General features: G+C 46.7%; 1 protein-coding gene across 1 annotated transcript in view; it reads right to left on the reverse strand.

Annotated features, from left to right (window-relative positions):
- FSTL1 (follistatin like 1) overlaps nucleotides 1-18421 on the reverse strand; it is a 56090-nt gene that overhangs the window by 7817 nt on the left and 29852 nt on the right. Inside the window, exons 3-7 of the mRNA XM_084802631.1 lie at nucleotides 11843-11947; nucleotides 8200-8329; nucleotides 6836-6868; nucleotides 5104-5234; nucleotides 969-1087 (exon numbers count right to left, since the gene is read on the reverse strand). Coding sequence (XP_084658757.1) covers nucleotides 969-1087; nucleotides 5104-5234; nucleotides 6836-6868; nucleotides 8200-8329; nucleotides 11843-11947 — 518 coding nt within the window. The remainder of the gene's footprint in view (nucleotides 1-968; nucleotides 1088-5103; nucleotides 5235-6835; nucleotides 6869-8199; nucleotides 8330-11842; nucleotides 11948-18421) is intronic.

Raw genomic sequence — 18421 nt, forward strand, 5'->3', positions numbered from 1 at the left:
CTCACACCCTAGGGGGCACATAGCAAAGCTGTTCAAGTGCTCCCCAAAGACATTTAAGGTTTTGTGAATAGTTTTATTCACCTTGGTTAACAAATGCTCACTCTTTGCATACTTTCCTCCAGTATAAATTGCCTTTTCCTGTGGTATGGCTGTCAAGTCAACCAGTCCAGAAAATTAAAGCAGGAAAGGTGATAGATAGCATGAAAAGGAATACAGGACTTGAAAGGATATTAAATTGAAGTGAGAACCACCAGCATTACCTTTCTAGAGAGTTCTTTCAGATGTTTTATAGAACCTTGGCTCAGGTTCTATAACCTGACTTAGCAACTTCCTACTCAAATGGCCTTTCTGAGTTTATTTTCCTCAAGGCCAAGGACTATGGCTAGGGGGAGTCACAGAAGCTGCACTCTGAACTTGTTTTGAACAGTGTTTAATGTTTAATTCTTACTGATGTACTAGTACCATACCAGGGGCTTCTATGCTTATTAATATTTATTCTTAGATAATACTAAAAGAAGGATATACACACTTACAGCAGTTAGGGAAATCTACATGGGATAGCACGGATCGTCTTAAATACCAAGAATGAAATGACCTTAGGTCTACAACTAGAGAATATATTAACACAGTTCCTTCAGAAGATTAACAACAGAACATCAGTTGCACCCCCCACCCCACCCAGAAGCAATGTAGGTATGACACGACCTTGCTAATTTATTCAAAAATTGCATTCTTTTTCTCCTTACAAGTTCCGACCTCAAACAATAACTGTTTTGATCAGATATCAATGTTGCCTGATATCCCGGTTTTATAATGCTCATAGGATAGATGGGGACAGAAACCCCACATTCTGTTTCTTTCACATTGACGCTGGCAGCTCCTTTGCTGGTGGTGGAAGAGCTTCAAAGCCTCTCTCTCTCAGGCAACCCACCCTGGGGACCACACGCCCAAGGCCCTGAGGCCCTCACCTGAGCAGCTTGTTGTTCTCCCGATCAGCGTAAGTGGTGATGTTGACGGCTGTTTCATTCTGTTCCACAAATTTCAGGAACTCACTGGAGTCCAGGTGAGAGTCACCATTATCAAAGCTCTAGAAAGAGACGATGACGAGATCCCTGAGCAGGGTTCAGAGAGCCCCAGTCCTGGGGCTCCCTCTGGCCTCACCCCTCAGTTCATCTTATTCTTCACACACTCCAACCCTGGCCACAAGTAACTGGAGTAGCAGTGGCTCAGATCACCAGGCACCCAAACTAGAAAGTGGTACTCGAAGACGAGCAAGTGGAAGTGCCTGGACAGACGCCATCATGGGGTTTCTCTCAGTGTGAATCCTGTTCAGGAGGGCAGCCTGAACAGATGTCTGAATAGCCTAAGGAGACCCTGACATGCAATCCCTCGCACTGTCCTTCAGACCTGAATTCACACCATTGAAAACATCACTGCCTCCCACCCTAGGGGGACACATAGCGAGGTGTGGTATGATAAGCAGTCAGTTGGATTCTGGGAGGTGAAGCCTAGGGTGACTGGTTCTAACAGGCTTCTCAGGAGCAGCAGCAGTGCTAGCAGTGATCTTCCCAGCTCCCACTAGGACCCACAGAAGTCTAGCTTGCTGTTTTAAGACCAGCCTCCCTCCTCCTCCTCCTCTGTCTTATACTGGGGCCCCAGTGCAGATGTGTGCATGGGTCCTCAGGCTACATACACTGTGCAGGCTGATGACCTGTTGGTACCCCAAGAACACAACTGGACAGGAAGTGGTGAGGTCACTTATTCCCTCCAAAGCAAGATGCTGAACCAAGACCCACCTCAGCCATCTGGCACCATTCAGGATGCCTTTGCCCCAGCAACAAGGGGAGGCATCAATTGGAATGTTTAGGTCAAGTTCCATGGTGGATGCTGCTGTTGTCCTAACTAGGTCCCCCTCTTTCCCCACGCTTCCCTCAGGCCATGCTGGGAAATGATCCGTATCTCCATGCTACCTTCAAGTTGGTTCCTTACACTGTGAAAGAGAGTCTGAAAGAAATGTCTGCCTAGACTTCTAGGCAGGGGCAAAACGTAGCCAGTTTTTCTACTCTCGTGACTTCCATGTGTCACAGGTAAATTTCCATGGAATGTACAGAGAGTGGAATGCAGGAAACACCCATTAAGCTTGCTTAGGGCCTGCCGATCCCTCTTGTCCTGACTCTGAGGAACACATCTTAGACACTCTTTATGCGCTCACTGTACACATGGCCTGAGCCAATCTCCCAACGACACGCTCGTGAGGTTTTGATTAATTAAAGATTCAAAATTCAATAAGCTCGCTTGCATCTGAGGACCAAGGAGCTTTCCCGAGTACAACTAGCACAAATCCTGTCATCTGTCTGGTGACAAGGGCGAGTGTAGGGAGAGCAATGGTCCCACAGCGGCTGCACAGCTATTGACTGGGCACGCTGGACATGGTACTACAGTCCGGTGGGCTTGCGGAAGTCAGTGCTTTGTGTGCACAGTTTGTACGTAGGCCTGAAGCCAAGGGGACATCCCAGCTCTCGGCAGTGTCATCTCATAAGTCTGGTACCTGCCCCAAAACAGCATTAAACACATCTCAACCTATGGCCAGATTCATAATTTATAATTCACTCAACTAACCAGTTATAAAGGCCTGTCTGCAGCTCCGTTTCCAAGACAGTAACGTTCTCATTGGGATTTTATGACTGTTGAAAGGAAAGAGGATGAATATTTTGAGGCCCATTGCTTGGGAATCATCCTTGTACACTGACACAGTGTTCGGAGGACATGGGTTGAGCCAGGCATTTGCTCACATAAAGAGGCTGAGGCGATGAGGTGTGTGGTGCTAGGGGTTGGGGAGGTAAGAAGGCTGGCTCCAGCTTCTGTCCCAGCCTCAAAGAGCAACCTCCAATCTAGTGCCACAAGGTGTGAACAGCATGGATATGGATGGCTCCCCCTACCAGGCTCCCTTTTTATTCTGTTTTGTGTTCATCAAAGAAATGGTGACTGGCCCATGGGGAGGAGGGTAGCATTTTGGGCCTTACTCAAATTCTGATTAGATTTGCCGTTCAACTACCTGGTGTGAGGAAAGGCAGCTGGGCTGGAGAGCTAGGCTCTGGCACAGAGAAGTCCCTCTGAGACCTCAGGTCGCTCACCCACAGGCAGCAGTAGGACCTGGTAGGACGGCATCTCCCTCAGATGTCTTGGGAGAAGGGCTTTGTGTTTGTAAGAAGTGAGCAGGCTTTCCAAGTTCGAAGCACGCTCCAGAGAAAAGATGCTTTCCCAAGCGGCCATGCTGCGGTCTGGGTACTTGGCAATCAAATTTAATAGCAGGTGAGGCCAGGTGCTATCTACAAATGGCTACAAGATCCCAAGTGGCCTCTCAGAAGCAGTGCCATGTGCCCAACAGCTCCATGCTGTAAGGACAGCACAGAGTGACTGCTCACAATAAGCCTTGCAGACACTTCTTACCTGGCTTCAGGAAAAATAATTTTCTTTAAAGAAAAATTAAAATCACATTTATTTACTTATCATGTATGTGCATTCGTATGTATGTATGTATATGTGGGGGTGTTGTGCCATAACATCTTTGTTAAGATCAAAGGGCAATTTGTAAGAGGTCATTTTCTTCTTCCACATGTGGGTCCTGGATAGCAAGCTCAGGTCATGAGACTCGGCAGCCCAAATCACTGTCTTCATGTTCCTTTCTGCTCCGGTCTGACTTTCCTGCGCAGCACAGTGCTGTAGTTTTCTGTAGCAGAGGGCTGGCTCACCCATGCCTTCGGTGCTCTGTCCTGTGGGGATGGCTGAGCCACAGCATGCAGAGAGTGGGACGAGCTATGCTTTCTCTCAGTGTAATCTCAAAACCTGGGAGCCCGGAGTTTAAATCTCTGTATCTAATATGACTAATACAGGAGATGCCTTAAATCAGCAGTCCTCAATCCCTTTGGGGTCACCTTAAGACCATTGGAAAGCACAGATATTTACAGTACAATTCATAACAGTAGCAATATTGCAGTTATAAAGTAGCAACAGAGATAATTTTTTCGTTGGGGGGGGGGTCACTACAACATGAGGAAGCATATTAAAGGGTCACAGCCTTAGGGAAGCTGAGGACCACTGCCTTAGATGATCAAACATCTATGTCAATGCAAACCAGCATCTCTTCATTTGCGAATGTCCATAACACCAGCCAAAGACCACAGACTAGGTTGGTGTGAAACATATTTTGGTGGTCCGAGAGCTTCCAGGAAGTCCCGTGGATGGGTGGAGCTCCTCTGAGTCCTGGCTGGCTAGTTGTTGGGACAGCAGGCTTTGCGAGCATGTGCTGGAGTGCGCACTGAGGCATCGGCCTCACTGTGTGTGTTGAAAGTGTAGGGGCTTGGAAATGTGGGAATGTGGTACCTGAAGGTGTGGCTGAGTGTATCTGTGTGTGTGGTCCGTGTGCCTTCAATATTGTAGGTGTGTGTGTGTCTATGTTCTTGTCAATTAGCTAATAGAGTGCCCTTAATGGCTTCTTCCAATGCCTCTCAAGGTTCCAGAATGTTCTCCGTGTGTGGTGCCTGCAACCACTGCCAAACACAATTTCCCCACTTCCCCTTCAAAAGTTTTCAGAGCCTCCAACAGAACTCTGTCTCTTCTACTTAATATGGTAGACAGCGGCTCTACTTGGGTTCTGGAACAATCTCCAGTCCCGCGTGCTCCTTGTTTCTTCGCAGATGAAGAAGCTGTGAACGGCCAAGTTAGTGGCTTGGAGAAATGGCAATCTGGGCAAGAAAGATGCTGAAGTGGGTCTGGTATACCAGAAATGTGCTCTGTAGCAGCTTCTGAATGTTGCAGGGCAGGAAAGAGCCTGGCCACATTTCCCGGGATAGCTCCTTGAGACTTTGGTAGCTTTAAGTGCTCACAGGGAGCAGCACATGCATGTTGCACCTCAAAGGTCAACTGCTACCTCACTCCCCCACACTGGTCAAGCAGGTCACAGGGCAGCTTTCACAGCTATGTAATATATACCTGGTGGTGAGGTCACACTCGGGGACTCTAAGGAACTCTGGCAGTCACACAAGGAGAAGAAGGAGTCCCCTTTCTCTAGGACCGAGCACTGCTGACCTCAGCTCTGATTACCTTAAAGTACTTGTCCAGGATCTCACTGTAGTTGCTGCCTTTAGAGAACCAGCCATCTGGAATGGTCTCAGCTTCCAGCCACTGGATGATGCGGCGCCGGAGCTCATCACGGTTAGCTTGATAGCAGACAACTGCAGGGAGGGGAGACGGGTGTGAAGTGGGCGTGAGGAGGAGAACCCTGAGCTCACTGGTACCCACTGCTCAGAGCCTGGTGCCACTCAGTTCCATGGGTCTTTACAGCACCCAGGAGGCAAGGCTATTAGACCCAGATCTGTACAGAAAGGTGTCTACTCCAGGAGACACACGCATACACACATGTAAAACACCCATAAAAACCAGAATAGCAGTGCTCAACCTGTGGGTGACTACCCCCTTTTGGGGTCACAAATCAGATATTCTGCATAACAGATATTTACATTACAATGCATAACAGTAGCAAAATTATAGTTATGAAGTAGCAACAAAATAATCTTATTGTTGGTGGGGAGGAGGTCCCCAAAATTGAGGAACTGTATTAAAGGGTCACAGCATTAGGAAGGTTGAGAATCATTGGACTGGAAACTTGAAACAATGGTGAAACAGGTGCTGTTATTTAAGAAAAAAAATAAGTAAGGAAAATAAAGGACTTTTCATGAACATTGGGGAGCAAGGGAGGAAAAAAATCATGTACTAAAGTAACTCTCTTGGTTCTGAGATGAGCTGAAAGCATTAGCACATCAATAGATGAAAACATTACAGTTATTCCTGCCCTGATCGCTGATATTCTCCTTTTCTTGACAACTGGGCCCTTCAAGGCGGTCTCCCATTATCCTTTATTATAAACAACGGAGAAGGAGGCCCAGGAGGGGCTCTCCCTCAGCCCTGCTCTGGGCAGCTGTTAGAGCCATGCCGGAGCAGCAGATGTGAGTCAAGTGGGTAGGGAAGCGGAGACCGCTCTGGCCAAAGGAAATTCCTAGAAGTCAGCATATGCTAGGAGGTGAAGAGGGCGTGTGGCCAGGGAGGGAACATCCGGGCATTTCCCACTCTGCCCCTCCCCTGTGACTTAGGAGAAGTGTCTTAGTTCTCGGATCCTTTATGCCTTAACCAGGGTAATTACAGCGGGCGAGACCTTAAGGTCGAGGACTATAAACCACCTTGAGATTTTAATACACTTTAATATAAAGCTATAGCAGTCGTCGTCATCGGACTGGGATTTCCAGCTATCTTCTTTCAATAACAGCCATGTCTACTGGTTTCACTGGGTCCACCACATGAACATGTCTAATAAGACCCTGAAGAAAGGGTTTGCTTGCTGTCCCTACACTATAGTCACTACTCAACAAAAATGCAGACCAGCCAACACCCAGACCCGAACAGCTGCTTTGACCGGCCGACACCGAAACAAATGGATATTTTTAAAATGCTGTTTTGCGATTTTACTGAGCTGTGTTGTTCTCAGACCAGGTCTGGATAAAAAAGTCCTAATCCCGCCGGGCGTGGTGGCACTCGCCTTTAATCCCAACACTCGGGAGGCTGAGGCAGGCAGATCACTGTGAGTTCGAGACCAGCCTAGTCTACAAAGTGAATCTAGGACACCCGAGGCTACACAGGGAAAGCCTGTCTCAAAAAAAGGCCTGATTCCACAGATGATCGAGGCAGCTTAACAGGGGCTGTGGAAGACAGATGCTTCCTCTATGAAAAGACTCCTCCCCAGGATGCACGCATGCGCACTGCAGAAAGGCCAGGCACTTACCTGGGCTGGCAGATGGACTCACAGACTTCTTTTCTGCAAGCAAAAGGAGAAGATGTGTAATGCAAAGGGAAGGATAAAAGAAAATGTCTGTTTCTTGGATTAAAACTGTGAACTCAGCCGGGAGCGGTGGTGCACGCCTTAAATCCCAGCACTCAGAGAGGCAGAGGCAGATGGACTTCTGTGAGTTCGAGGTCAGCCTGGTCTACAGGACAGCAAAGCCTCTACATAGAGAGAGAGGAGACCATGTCTGGAAAAACAAAACAAAGCAAAAAAAAACTCCCAAAACTCCCCCAAACAAAAACAAAACTGTGAAGTCTTGCAACTTTCTCATTGTTTTACCTTAAATTATTCTCTCTTTTTTTCCTTTAAGATTTGTTTATTTTTATTTTATATGTGTGGGTGTTTTGCCTGCATGCATGTCTGTGCACCATTGTGCATGCCTGATACCTGCAGGCCAGATGAGGGTGTGGGATCCCTTGGGACTAGAGTTACATTTGCTGTCTGCTGTGTGGATGCTGGGAACTGAACCCAGGTCTGGGGAAGAACAGCCAGTGCTCTAAACCACTGAGCCATCTCCAGCCCCGTCCCCCCCCCGCCCCCGCCACACCTTAAGCTCTTATGTCCTTTCCTTGCAGGGTCTAAGGATGAGCGCCTTCCTGCCTGCAGACAATGGATCGCTATCCTTCTGAATTTGTATTTCTTCCTCCTGGGTTGAGCAGTCCCTGGGATTTTGAAATTTTCCTATGGAGATTCTGCACAGGGGATGGAGAGAGGGCTGGTGTCTGGCATAAAGCTCTGTGTTTTCACACGGAGAGTCGAGGAGGGAATGTCTGGGCAGGTGCTAGACTTGGAAAAGTCTGGTGACTAATTAGCAATCATGCTTGGGATCCATCTTTGCAACCCTGATCATAGTGACGAGAGTACAAAATAAAGGAAGCGCGCATTGGTAGGCTGAGAAATGCCCCACATTTTAAAACAGGAAAAGGGAAAATTGACCTACTTTTCCTAAAAGGTATGGGAGTCCTTTAGGGACTTTTATTTTATTTATTTTTATTTTTATTCTTTGCCATCATGGATTATTGTTGCCGTCACCTTATCTACTCTCTGGCTGCAGATGATGTTGAAAGTGGGCCCAGATCTGAGGCAGGAAACACCAGGCAAAGACCCCAGTCAGCCAGCTTAAACCTAGCAGATTTATGAGTGTTAGACGGGAGCACCTTCAAGCAGCAGGGTGGTCTCCACAGCTCTGGGCAGCTGTAGATTTGTTGAAATGGTTGTGTGATCAGCCAGGCCACACTGCTCTGGTGTCTGTCTCTGTCTTCCCATCGCGAGACCCGCCATCCAGGGATAACGGCACGCCTTACCTTTGCAGTGCCCGTCGTACTCAACCTGGATCTTGGATCCGGTGAGGCAGGCGTCTCTATGAAGTTCACAGTGGTTGAGGTAGGTCTTGCCGTTACTGCCACACACAGGCCTCTTGTGAGGTTTGCATTGCTGAAACAGATGGGCAGGAGGGTGTTTGCGTAGCCACGGAGGCTAGACCGTGCACTCCCGTAAGCCACCTTGTCAGGTGGCTCTCCACCAACAGAGATGGAGCCTGAGTGCTACCAGGGCCAGGGAACCCCAGTTCTGGTCATCACTAGTGACTCTACTCCATTCAATACCAGAGACACCCTAGTACCCCGAGTTCTCATGCCCTTCTGTCTATCCTGCCCAGCACCATCGTCTGAGTATACAAACACCCTGCTGTGGCTGAAATATTTGCATTACATGTATCCTCACTGCAATAGCATGAAGAGGCTATCCTTTCAGGAGTAGATGAAGTTATCAGGGCTCCTTCCTTGTGCACGGAATTAAGGCTCGAACAAAAGGGATCTCACACAGCATTTGTCCCTTTGTCCTCTCTGTTGTTTCCATGTGAGAACACAGTGTTCATGGGTTTGTTTGCAAGTGGAGACAAGGCCCTCGTCAGACATTAAATGAAGTTGTTTTGATTTTGCTCATCACAGCCTCCAAAATTGTGAGACGTAATTATTCTGTGTTTTAGAAGAGCGCCCAGTGACCAATCCTGCATTCTATGACACAAAAGAGCCAGAGCTGAGGACTGGGGGCGTGGAAACTTCAACACACACACACACACACACACACGCACGCGCGCACGCACGCAGGCACACACACACACTCACACTCACAAAAATTTTGGGGGCTGGAGAGATGGCTCAGTGGTTAAGAGCACTGTCTGCCCTTCCAAATATCCTGAGTTCAATTCCCAGCAACCACATGGTGGCTCACAACCATCTATAATGAGATCTCGTGGACAGTCACGCATGCAGGCAGAACATTGTATACATAATAAATAAATAAAATTTTAAAAAATTCTTTCAGGGCCTAATTACAAGGATTTCTTCTTGTATTTGAGAGCCGTTCAGCTTTTGTCCTAATTTCACAACTGCTGTTGTAAGGCTGACTGTGAGGGTGAAAGACTACAGGAAATCATCATGGACAGAAATATGGAATAAAGTGCATTTGGCTTGTAGGCAGACTAGGGTTACTAGAGGTATGGAGACAAAAGAACGGATGTAAAAAGAACCCGAGTCCTGAGGCAGCAGGCAAGTCCAACCCTCCACTGCACACATGAAGATGCCCAGGGCGAGGACGGTGAATCTCACTCACTTAATCATTTGGCCAACAGTGACTGTGGCGTGCTCACTATGTTTCCGGTGCTGAGCAAAACCAACACGGGCTCAGATTTATAGCAACTCCTAGGAATTTGTCTGCTCAAAAGTCACGCAATTACCTGTGGACAAGCTGAGACTAGAAGTCACAAAAGAGCCACATTTCTTAGTCTAAGTTTTGCTACCACAGGGCAGACATATCTTCCCTGTGCAGACCTCCTGGTGAAGGGATCAGGTTTGAAGTTTCAACTTGGTACGTTTTCCCTTCAGCGGCCATGAATCAGGGTCCAGAGACTAAGAGGGTATTATGTACAAAAAAGCTGATTTCCAGGATACAGGCATCTTGATAGAAGGAGGCGAAAAGAAAAGCCCATGGCCAGTGTATTTCCATCTTTTTTTTTTTTTTTTTTTAGATTTGGAGACAGGGTTTCTCTGTGTAGCCTTGGCTGTCCTGGACTCACTTTGTAGACCAGGCTGGCCTCGAACTCACAGTGATCCACCTGCCTCTGCCTCCTGAGTGCTGGGATTATAGGCGTGCGCCACCACGCCCGGCTCGTAATGGCCAGTGCATTTACATTCACAATAAGAATGAAAATTTATTAAAGTCTTGCCTATTTCTCAAAGGCTCATTTTGCCTTTCAAATGCCATTTGAAAACAAAACTTCAAAGCCCAGATTCTGTCTGATAATTTAAGCATTTGCCTATCCTTTGACCCAGCAGGCCCCCAGTGGCCATCAATTCTAAGAAATAAAGGATATTTACAAAAGGATGCTATTGTTGTGGTAAACCACTTAGACATCCATCTCAATGGAAATGAATGAATAAATTCACATCACTAAATATTATGTGGCTGTTTAAAAAGAAATGAGTTAAATTCTGTGTTGGTCTGGAAGGCTGCCACAGCACAGCAGAGGCTAAAAAGTGAAATTGCATAGACCTAAGTGTGGAAATAGCATTCTGTATAAAATATGGGGAAACTGGTGTTTAGAAAAGTTGTTAATGGCAGTATCCTCAGACTAATGAGAACTGAGAATTGTTAGTATAAATGTCAAAACATCTACACTATCTGACATGTAAACAATTGCAATGTTTTAATTTTAAAGAAAATGTAAAAATGTAATACCACATTTAATTTCATATATTGAGATACAGCTTACGTATTAAATAACACTACAATGGAACAACTTCATAGAGTTTAAGCCGAAGGCAAAAAGGAACAATTTACTCTTACAGAGTCTCTCCTCAGAACATTTTTTTTTTTAAAAAGTCACTTTTCCAAAGTGGGTCAACATGACAAATAGACTTGTGACTAATCATGGCTACTTCCTGGTAGACCAGCGATCAGTGGAATTAAAAGGACAGTTCAACTTCCACAACCACCTCAAAGGACCGACACGTGTTGGGTTTACATGGAAAGCTGAACAGTTCTTGCTACTTCAGACCCAGAAAGTTGATCTCAGATAACCAGCATGAAAGACGAAGAAGCCCAAAACTCAGAACACAAAAACTATGGCAGATTTGAAACTAGACAAAAATGTCGACGTCTGTCCTATCGTGACTCACTCGTCCTTTTGCTGCATTCCATCCTTCCTTCCTCATCCGTTACCGTCTGTAACACTTACCATCTTCTCAGTCTCATCTTACCTTCTAGACCCTTCCCTCCCTGCCACCTCTTTACGTGATATGTATGGTCTAGGGTCCACAAATGAGAGAGGACGTGCATTTTGTTTTTTCGTTCTGAGTTTGAACCGCCTCGCTTAATATTATATACCTTCTAGATCCATCTGTCTTCCTGCAAAGTTCATTTTTCTTTATAGCCGAATATTGTTTCATTGTGTGTGTATATTCATTATGTATCATAGTTTTACCATCCGTTCATCTGCTGATGGACTAGAGTGGTTCCATTTTCTTGCTAACACACACACACACACACATACACACTTATTTGCTGATGGACTAGACTGGCTCCATTTTCTAGCGTGTGAGTGTGTGTGTATGTGTATGTGTGTGTGTGTGTGAGTGTGTGTGTGTGTACATGTGTGTGCATATGTATATAGAGGCCAGAGAGATCCATACTGGGTGTTGTCCTTGGTTGCTTTCTGTATAATTTTCTGAGATAGAGCTCTCACTATGTTTGCCTAGAATGGCTCGTCAATGAACGCCACAGATTTGGTCCCCTTTCCCCCAGTGCTGAGGTCACAGACTCCTCTTGCCACAGCAGGTGTCTGTGTGGGCCCCGAGGTTCTGAATGCAACAAGCACATTTCCGCCTGAGCTGGCTCTCCAGCTCCACTTGACAGTCACTGCCTTCTGTGCTTGACATCAGGCCCTACCTCAATGCAGAGACACGTGGGCTCCCCCTTCTCCGTGACTGCACACTCCCGGCCAGCTCCACAAAACACATTGGCGCAGATCTTGGATTTGCTCCTTGCTTCTTCCTAAAACACAAATCATAAAAGGAACCACGTTACTGAGATGAGCCTGCCACGGGATGAAACGCTGGTGGCAATGACCTTTCAGGCTGGGGACTTTGATCTGCTAAAGGTTGCCCTCCAACCTTTGGAACCAAACTCTCAGGCACTCTTCCTGCTCAGGCTCAGGGCCTGAAGATTGCTCCCCTGAAAGCAAAGCAGGAGTGACTTTCTTGCATTCTTTTTTTTTTTTTTTAATTTTTATTTATTTTTAATTTTTTTATTTTTTATTTTATTTTTATTTATTTTTTGCATTCTTTCTCATTTAAAAAAAACTGTATTGAGCATTTATGATAAAGCAAGCACCGTGCTACAGGCCGGAGATCCACCCAGGGCAGGCAGTCTTTCACCTCATGAAGTCTGTTACTATAGTGAGGAAGCCATTAGAATACATATAAGCATGCGCAGCAGCGGGCACTCCAGGGGGCAGGTGTGCACGCGAGAATCAGATGAGACCTTCTCAAGATTCCAAACCTTAAGTGATTCTTTAAGGATGAGAAAGCTAAGCTAGGCAGAAACAGAAACACTGGAGACACAGCCAGACATCTTACCACCAAGGGGTGCTCACAGCAATACTGTCTCAAAGGGCAGGAGATGATGGGTAAAATGTGGATATGCTATTGGTTGATATTCAGCCATGGTCTGTGTTTGCCCAGGCTACAAGATGTAGAGGGCCAAACCACCCCCAAAGAAAGGCCCTCAAGCTTCTTGCTGGTTAGAATTTCTGTTCAGACAGAGACGTTACAGAACTGCAGGTCCATATGGCACATGGAAATGTGGGCTTTGATAAGTACCAGTTTGTTGATGGCGCATTCCTTTACTCCCATTCCCTGGTGATGGAGGCAGCCCCACCTCGTTCACCACTCGGGGCCCTCTGCTCCACTAGTCTGGGCAGGATGAATTGCCAAAGACTTCCAGGGCTAAGACTACTGGGCTGGAGCTGGCTTCAAAACTACAAAGTCGTAAGAAGCCTAGGAACGACTGGGGTAAAGGCAAAGTCCATGTTCCCAGCCTACACTTACTGTGTCATCTAAAGAACTTATACCCACAAGGCTTACTGTAACAGTAAATATTTTAAAATGGGGAAACAAGAACAGGACACACACACAGACACAGACATACAGACACACACAGACACACACACACACACACAGACACACACACACACACAGACACACACACACAAACACACACAGACATACAGACACACACACACAAGCAAAAACAAAGGAGAGGCTTGAAGGAGGTAAAATTGGTCAAAAATAGCTGCTCTGCTGCCACCTGGAGGCTGCTCTGCAAACTCCAGGTTATTCTTTTCTCCCATAAACCAGCTTGTCTGCCACACAACGATTTCATTGGTCTAGAACTCATTTGCATGCTCACATCTTATTGGCTGACATGCTGTTGCTAAACCATTTTTTTTTTAAAATGTTGCTAAGGAGACTTTTTTAAAGCTGGCAGACAGTGAAGAAAAGTGGAAGTAATTCCCAGAAGGTTGGAGGATTAGATTTAGATATGTTTCCTAAACAGAGATGGGAATAAAATCACACAAATTCTCTAGACAGACAGGCCCTCCCTTTTGTGGGAGCTATGCTCTGGGAATAATACAAAGCTTAGAAGGGATGAGAGAAAGCGATTGCTCATTGGAAAAGATAACTCCAGTGACCTCGTCAACTTCCCCGATCTGGACGTGAACCGTTGAGCCCAGTCGCATGAGCTAGCGATGCACAAATGCACACAGCGGCAAGCTTAGGCTGTGTCTACTCAAGTGAAAACTAGTTCTCTGTGTGTGCTTAAGTAGCGCCTCTGATTCTCCAAGCCATGTATTTGTTCATCTTCTGTGAAGCAGGAAGAGGGAGGGAAGGAAGGAGGGAGAGAGAGAGAGAAAGAGAGAGAGAGAGAGAGACAGACAGACAGACAGACAGACAGACAGAGACAGAGAGACAGAGAGACAGAGAGACAGAGAGAGCGAGAACCCTACGGAGCTGCTCACAGAGGAACCTGCAGTTCAGAGCCTCATTTTGTCTCCGACGTTCGCTTATGGTTTACTTACTGGTGTGTGGGAGGGGCGCACCTGTCAGGGCACGAGTGTAAAGGTTAAAGGACAACTTGTGGGGGTGGGGTCTCTCTTTCCTTCCGGTGAGTTCTAGGGATCAAACTCAGGTCATCAGGCTTGGCCATAAGCGCCTTATACCCTATGAGCTATCGTCCCCCTCTCCTTTTTGTAAAATATTACAAATAAAAACTGTTCTGTGGAGGCTGAATTCAACACAAGTCATTTGCAGAAGTAGTTCTCAAAAATATGTTTGGAGAAGGATACCTTTTTCTTACACCTGGACAACTAGGATGTGAAAAGTGCAATTAGAATTTGCAAAATGTTTTTTTTTTTAAAAAAAACATGCTTTTTACCTTACTGCATGGCTAACCCAACAAGAACAAGTTGTTGTTGATGATGATGATTAGCTCCATCTTACAAATAAAGAAATTGAGGCTCCAAAAGGTCAAATAATTTGCAGAGGGTCCCAAAACTAAAGACAGGAGGAACCTCTATTTGGCTCACAGGAAACGAAGCACCCATTCATAAACACCTGGCATCCCCCCTTCATAAACACCTGCTATCCCTCCTTTATAAACACCTGGCTTCCCTCCTTTATAAACACCTGGCATCCCCCCTTCATAAACACCTGGCATCCCCCCTTCATAAACACCTGCTATCCCTCCTTTATAAACACCTGGCTTCCCTCCTTTATAAACACCTGGCATCCCCCCTTCATAAACACCTGGCATCCCCCCTTCATAAACACCTGCTATCCCTCCTTTATAAACACCTGGCTTCCCTCCTTTATAAACACCTGGCATCCCCCCTTCATAAACACCTGGCATCCCCCCTTCATAACCACCTGGCATCCCCCCTTCATAAACACCTGCATCCTGCTAAGTGACCCACTACAGGTGATGCTGTTAGGCACTTGAAGTCCCTAATTCCAGTGTCATATCATCCCCATTTTACGGGTGAGGAAGCTGACCTTAGAGGCCCAGTAACCAAAGGTGACAGAGTTGGATCCTCCCCCAACCAAAGAGAAATGATTCCTCTCTGCTTATATTTATTTTAAAATCCATATACAACTTGAGGTTAGGGAGAACATAACGGGAGTATGGATGACACAATAGAAAATGTAAGGAGAAAGTGCTGAGTGCCTTAGGCGCTTAGCTCTCTGTATGCAACGCTCATATCCAGCCCTCTTTTTTATTTGCCACACTCACGGCCATGAGCAAGGTCTTCTCTCGAAACCTGTTTCCTCTGGTGCAAATCTGAAATGTTGATAATTAGAACTGTCTTGAGAATTAAATAGGATGCGCTGTCTGCTATGCAACAGGAAGTGGCGGCCACTACAGTGGGCAATTTAGTTTCAGTTTTCCCACTGAGAGGCTGTCAACATCACGCTGGACTGACACGTCCCCGTTCTTCCCTGTCCTCACCCACAGTGGAAAGGTACCACGGAGAGGGAAACTGAGAGGATGGAACCTGCAAAGGGCCCAGCAATCCCTGGAGGGCCTTCCACAGAGCACAGGGATGGGGGAAGAGCAGCTAGTTACACAAGCGCTCTCTTTGCAGGCGGCATGTCTGTCAATAGGTGGCAATCTCTCTCTTTGTCTCACACAGTGCAGAGCTGCAATGCGGAAGAGCTCTCCTGGCTGCTGCAGTTCTGTCCAGCCTTGGTCATCCCAGTGAGACGTGCAGGAATGAGGGAAAACAAGGTGGACGCCCAGGGACACAGCCAGGAGGCTCTGCCAGTCTGGGAACGCTGTCTAACCTGTGGACTCAGTGCCCTTTCCTCCTGTCATCACTCACAGGTATTTCTGATAGCAGAAAGCAAGGTCAACTATGAAGGAAGGACATTTCTTTGTGCCATTCAAAGCCATCTTTCAAACTCCAGTATCTTTGGGAGCCTAAGTGTCAGAGCGATTCCCAAGGCTCCTGGAAGGTTCCTCACTGTTAGGTGGGTTTCTGCCGAGTGGCTGGTTTTAACTAGAAATGTCTAAGACAGTAACCTTGTGAGATGGTCACAGAGGCCTGAGGCCACCACAGGCTGACGTGCTCAGCATCTACAAAGGAGCAAGGCTCTGCAGACATCCGTCCTCACCATTTCTGATTGAGTGTCTGCATTTTCAGTTGCATGTGACAGACGCAGGGGTGTCCCTGCTCCATGGCAGCACCAATGACAAGGCAAGTCAGGAAAGGGACACACGTTGACCTGGTTCCTGAGTCTCCACATCCCCTTCTTGAGTAAGGCCGAGGAAGGGTGCTGCTGGCAGAGTGATCTGGTCCAGGGATGACACACAGTTCTTTGCCAATGAAGTAGAACTGTTTGCTCTGTCATCAGTCATTGTGGTTTTATGGATGGGTAACTACGCAGGTCTATGGACAGTTGCCATATAAGGCCTCGGGCACGCCCATTCATATGAAAGTGTGAACTGACACATGTGTGAATATCCTCAGGAGTGTGACACACTAAGTGTGACTAAGTAGAGGGTATGTTCTTGAAGCGTGAAAAACCAACAGTGAGTCTGGGCATAGTGGCACATGCCTATAACCCCAGCATCTGGGAGGCTAAGGCCCTTGTGGGCTACATAACAAGATAACACATAAAGCAACAACAAACAGACCCCAAACTACAAAACAAAACAAAAAAACCCCAAGTATGGTGGTTTGAATAGGAACAGCCCCCATAGATTCCTGTGTCTGAATGCTTGGCCATAGGTGCTATTAGGAGGTGTGGCCTTGTTAGAGGAAGTGTGTCACTGAGGAGGGTGGGGCTTTGACATCTTAAATACTTAGGCTACACCCAGTGTGAAACACATCCAGCCTTCTCCTTGCTGCCTGCGAGCCAAGATGTAGAACTCTTGATCTCTTCCAGCGCCATGTCTGCTTACACGCTGCCATGCTCCCCACTATGATGACAATGGATTGAACCTCTGAAACTGTAAGCCAGCCCGAATTAAATGTTCTCCTTTATAAGAGTTGCCTTGGTCATGGTGTCTGTTCAGAGCAATAAAACCCTAACTAAGACACCGAGCAACAACAATAAAAACAAAACAAAATATCTGCCTCTGTCTTAGTTGGGGGGGGGGGTCACTATTGCTGTGATGAAACGCCACAACCAAATGCGACTTGGAGAGGAAAGGGTTAATTTGACTAACACTTCCACATCACTGTTCACCATCAAAGGTCAGGACAGGAACTCAAAACAGGGCAGGAACCTGGAGGCAGGGGCTGATGCAGAGGCCATGGAGGGGTGCTGCTTACTGGCTTGCTCCTCATGGCTTGCTCAGCCTGCTTTCTTACAGAACCCAGGACCACCAGCCCAGGGATGGCTCCACCCACAATGGGCGGGGCCCTCTCATCCCAATCCCACTTCAACCACTAATTAAGAAAATGCCCTACAGGCTTGCCTGCAGCCTGATCTTACGGAAGCGGTTCCCAGCTCTCAGATAACTTCAGCTTGCGTCAAGCTGACATAAAGCTACCTATCGCAGCCTCCAAATGGAAAAGCGCCAGGAAGTTCCAGCTTGGTCTCCATGTTGCTTTCCGGATGTGCACGGTAAGCTGGACTTTGAAAAAGTGTCATGACTAATTTTCACACTATAAACTCCTCTTGGCAAATGAATGCCCAGCAGGTCCACCTGCCACCAATTGAACACTCTTTCTCAGCTCCCTCATGTTAATGACTGTGTGCTTTCAACAGCAAGTTTTCAATCAATTTAAACTTAAAACCTTTCTATTTGTGTGTGTGTGTGTGTGTGTGTGTGTGTGTGTGTGTGTGTGTGTGTGTGTGTTGTGTGTGTGTGTACTGTGGGTACCCAAGGATGCCAGAAGAGGGTACAAGTGATCACGAACCAGCAAACATGGGTGCTGAGAACCAAAGTTTGGTCCTCCAGAAGGGCAGCAATTGGTCTTAAGCATTGCTTGGCAATTTTGATAGGTTGCTTTTCCTATCTTTTGGGGAGGGGGAGGTTCTTTAAAAGGAGCTTGACTCTAGGCTTTTCCAGATTTGAGATGCCGGCATAATGATTGCCCCTAAGACAGCACTGTGCCCTGGCCCTGGCCTCCAGCTCTCAACCCCAGCCTCTTTCCAATCAACCACTTGGTCTCTCTACAAATCAAAACTGAGAAATAGATCATCTTCAGCCCAAGGTCTTACAGAGCTGCAATAATTTTTTTTTTTTGCAAGCAAACGAAAAAGGAAGTTATTTGCAAAACCAGTAGAGGTGATGCTGAACAGCATGAAATGCACATTGAAATGTTTCTAAAAGGCCCCATGAAGTAAAATAATTCCTGCAAAACTTGTGCCCTGGCAAGGACGGAAGCTTATAAGCAAAGCCATAAATGTCAGCTTAATGCAGCATCATTTCACTAATTGGAACTGGGTCAGCGCCATC

This window comes from Acomys minous (genome assembly GCF_964271855.1).
Source record: "Acomys minous genome assembly, chromosome: 11".
Taxonomy (NCBI): domain Eukaryota; kingdom Metazoa; phylum Chordata; class Mammalia; order Rodentia; family Muridae; genus Acomys; species Acomys minous.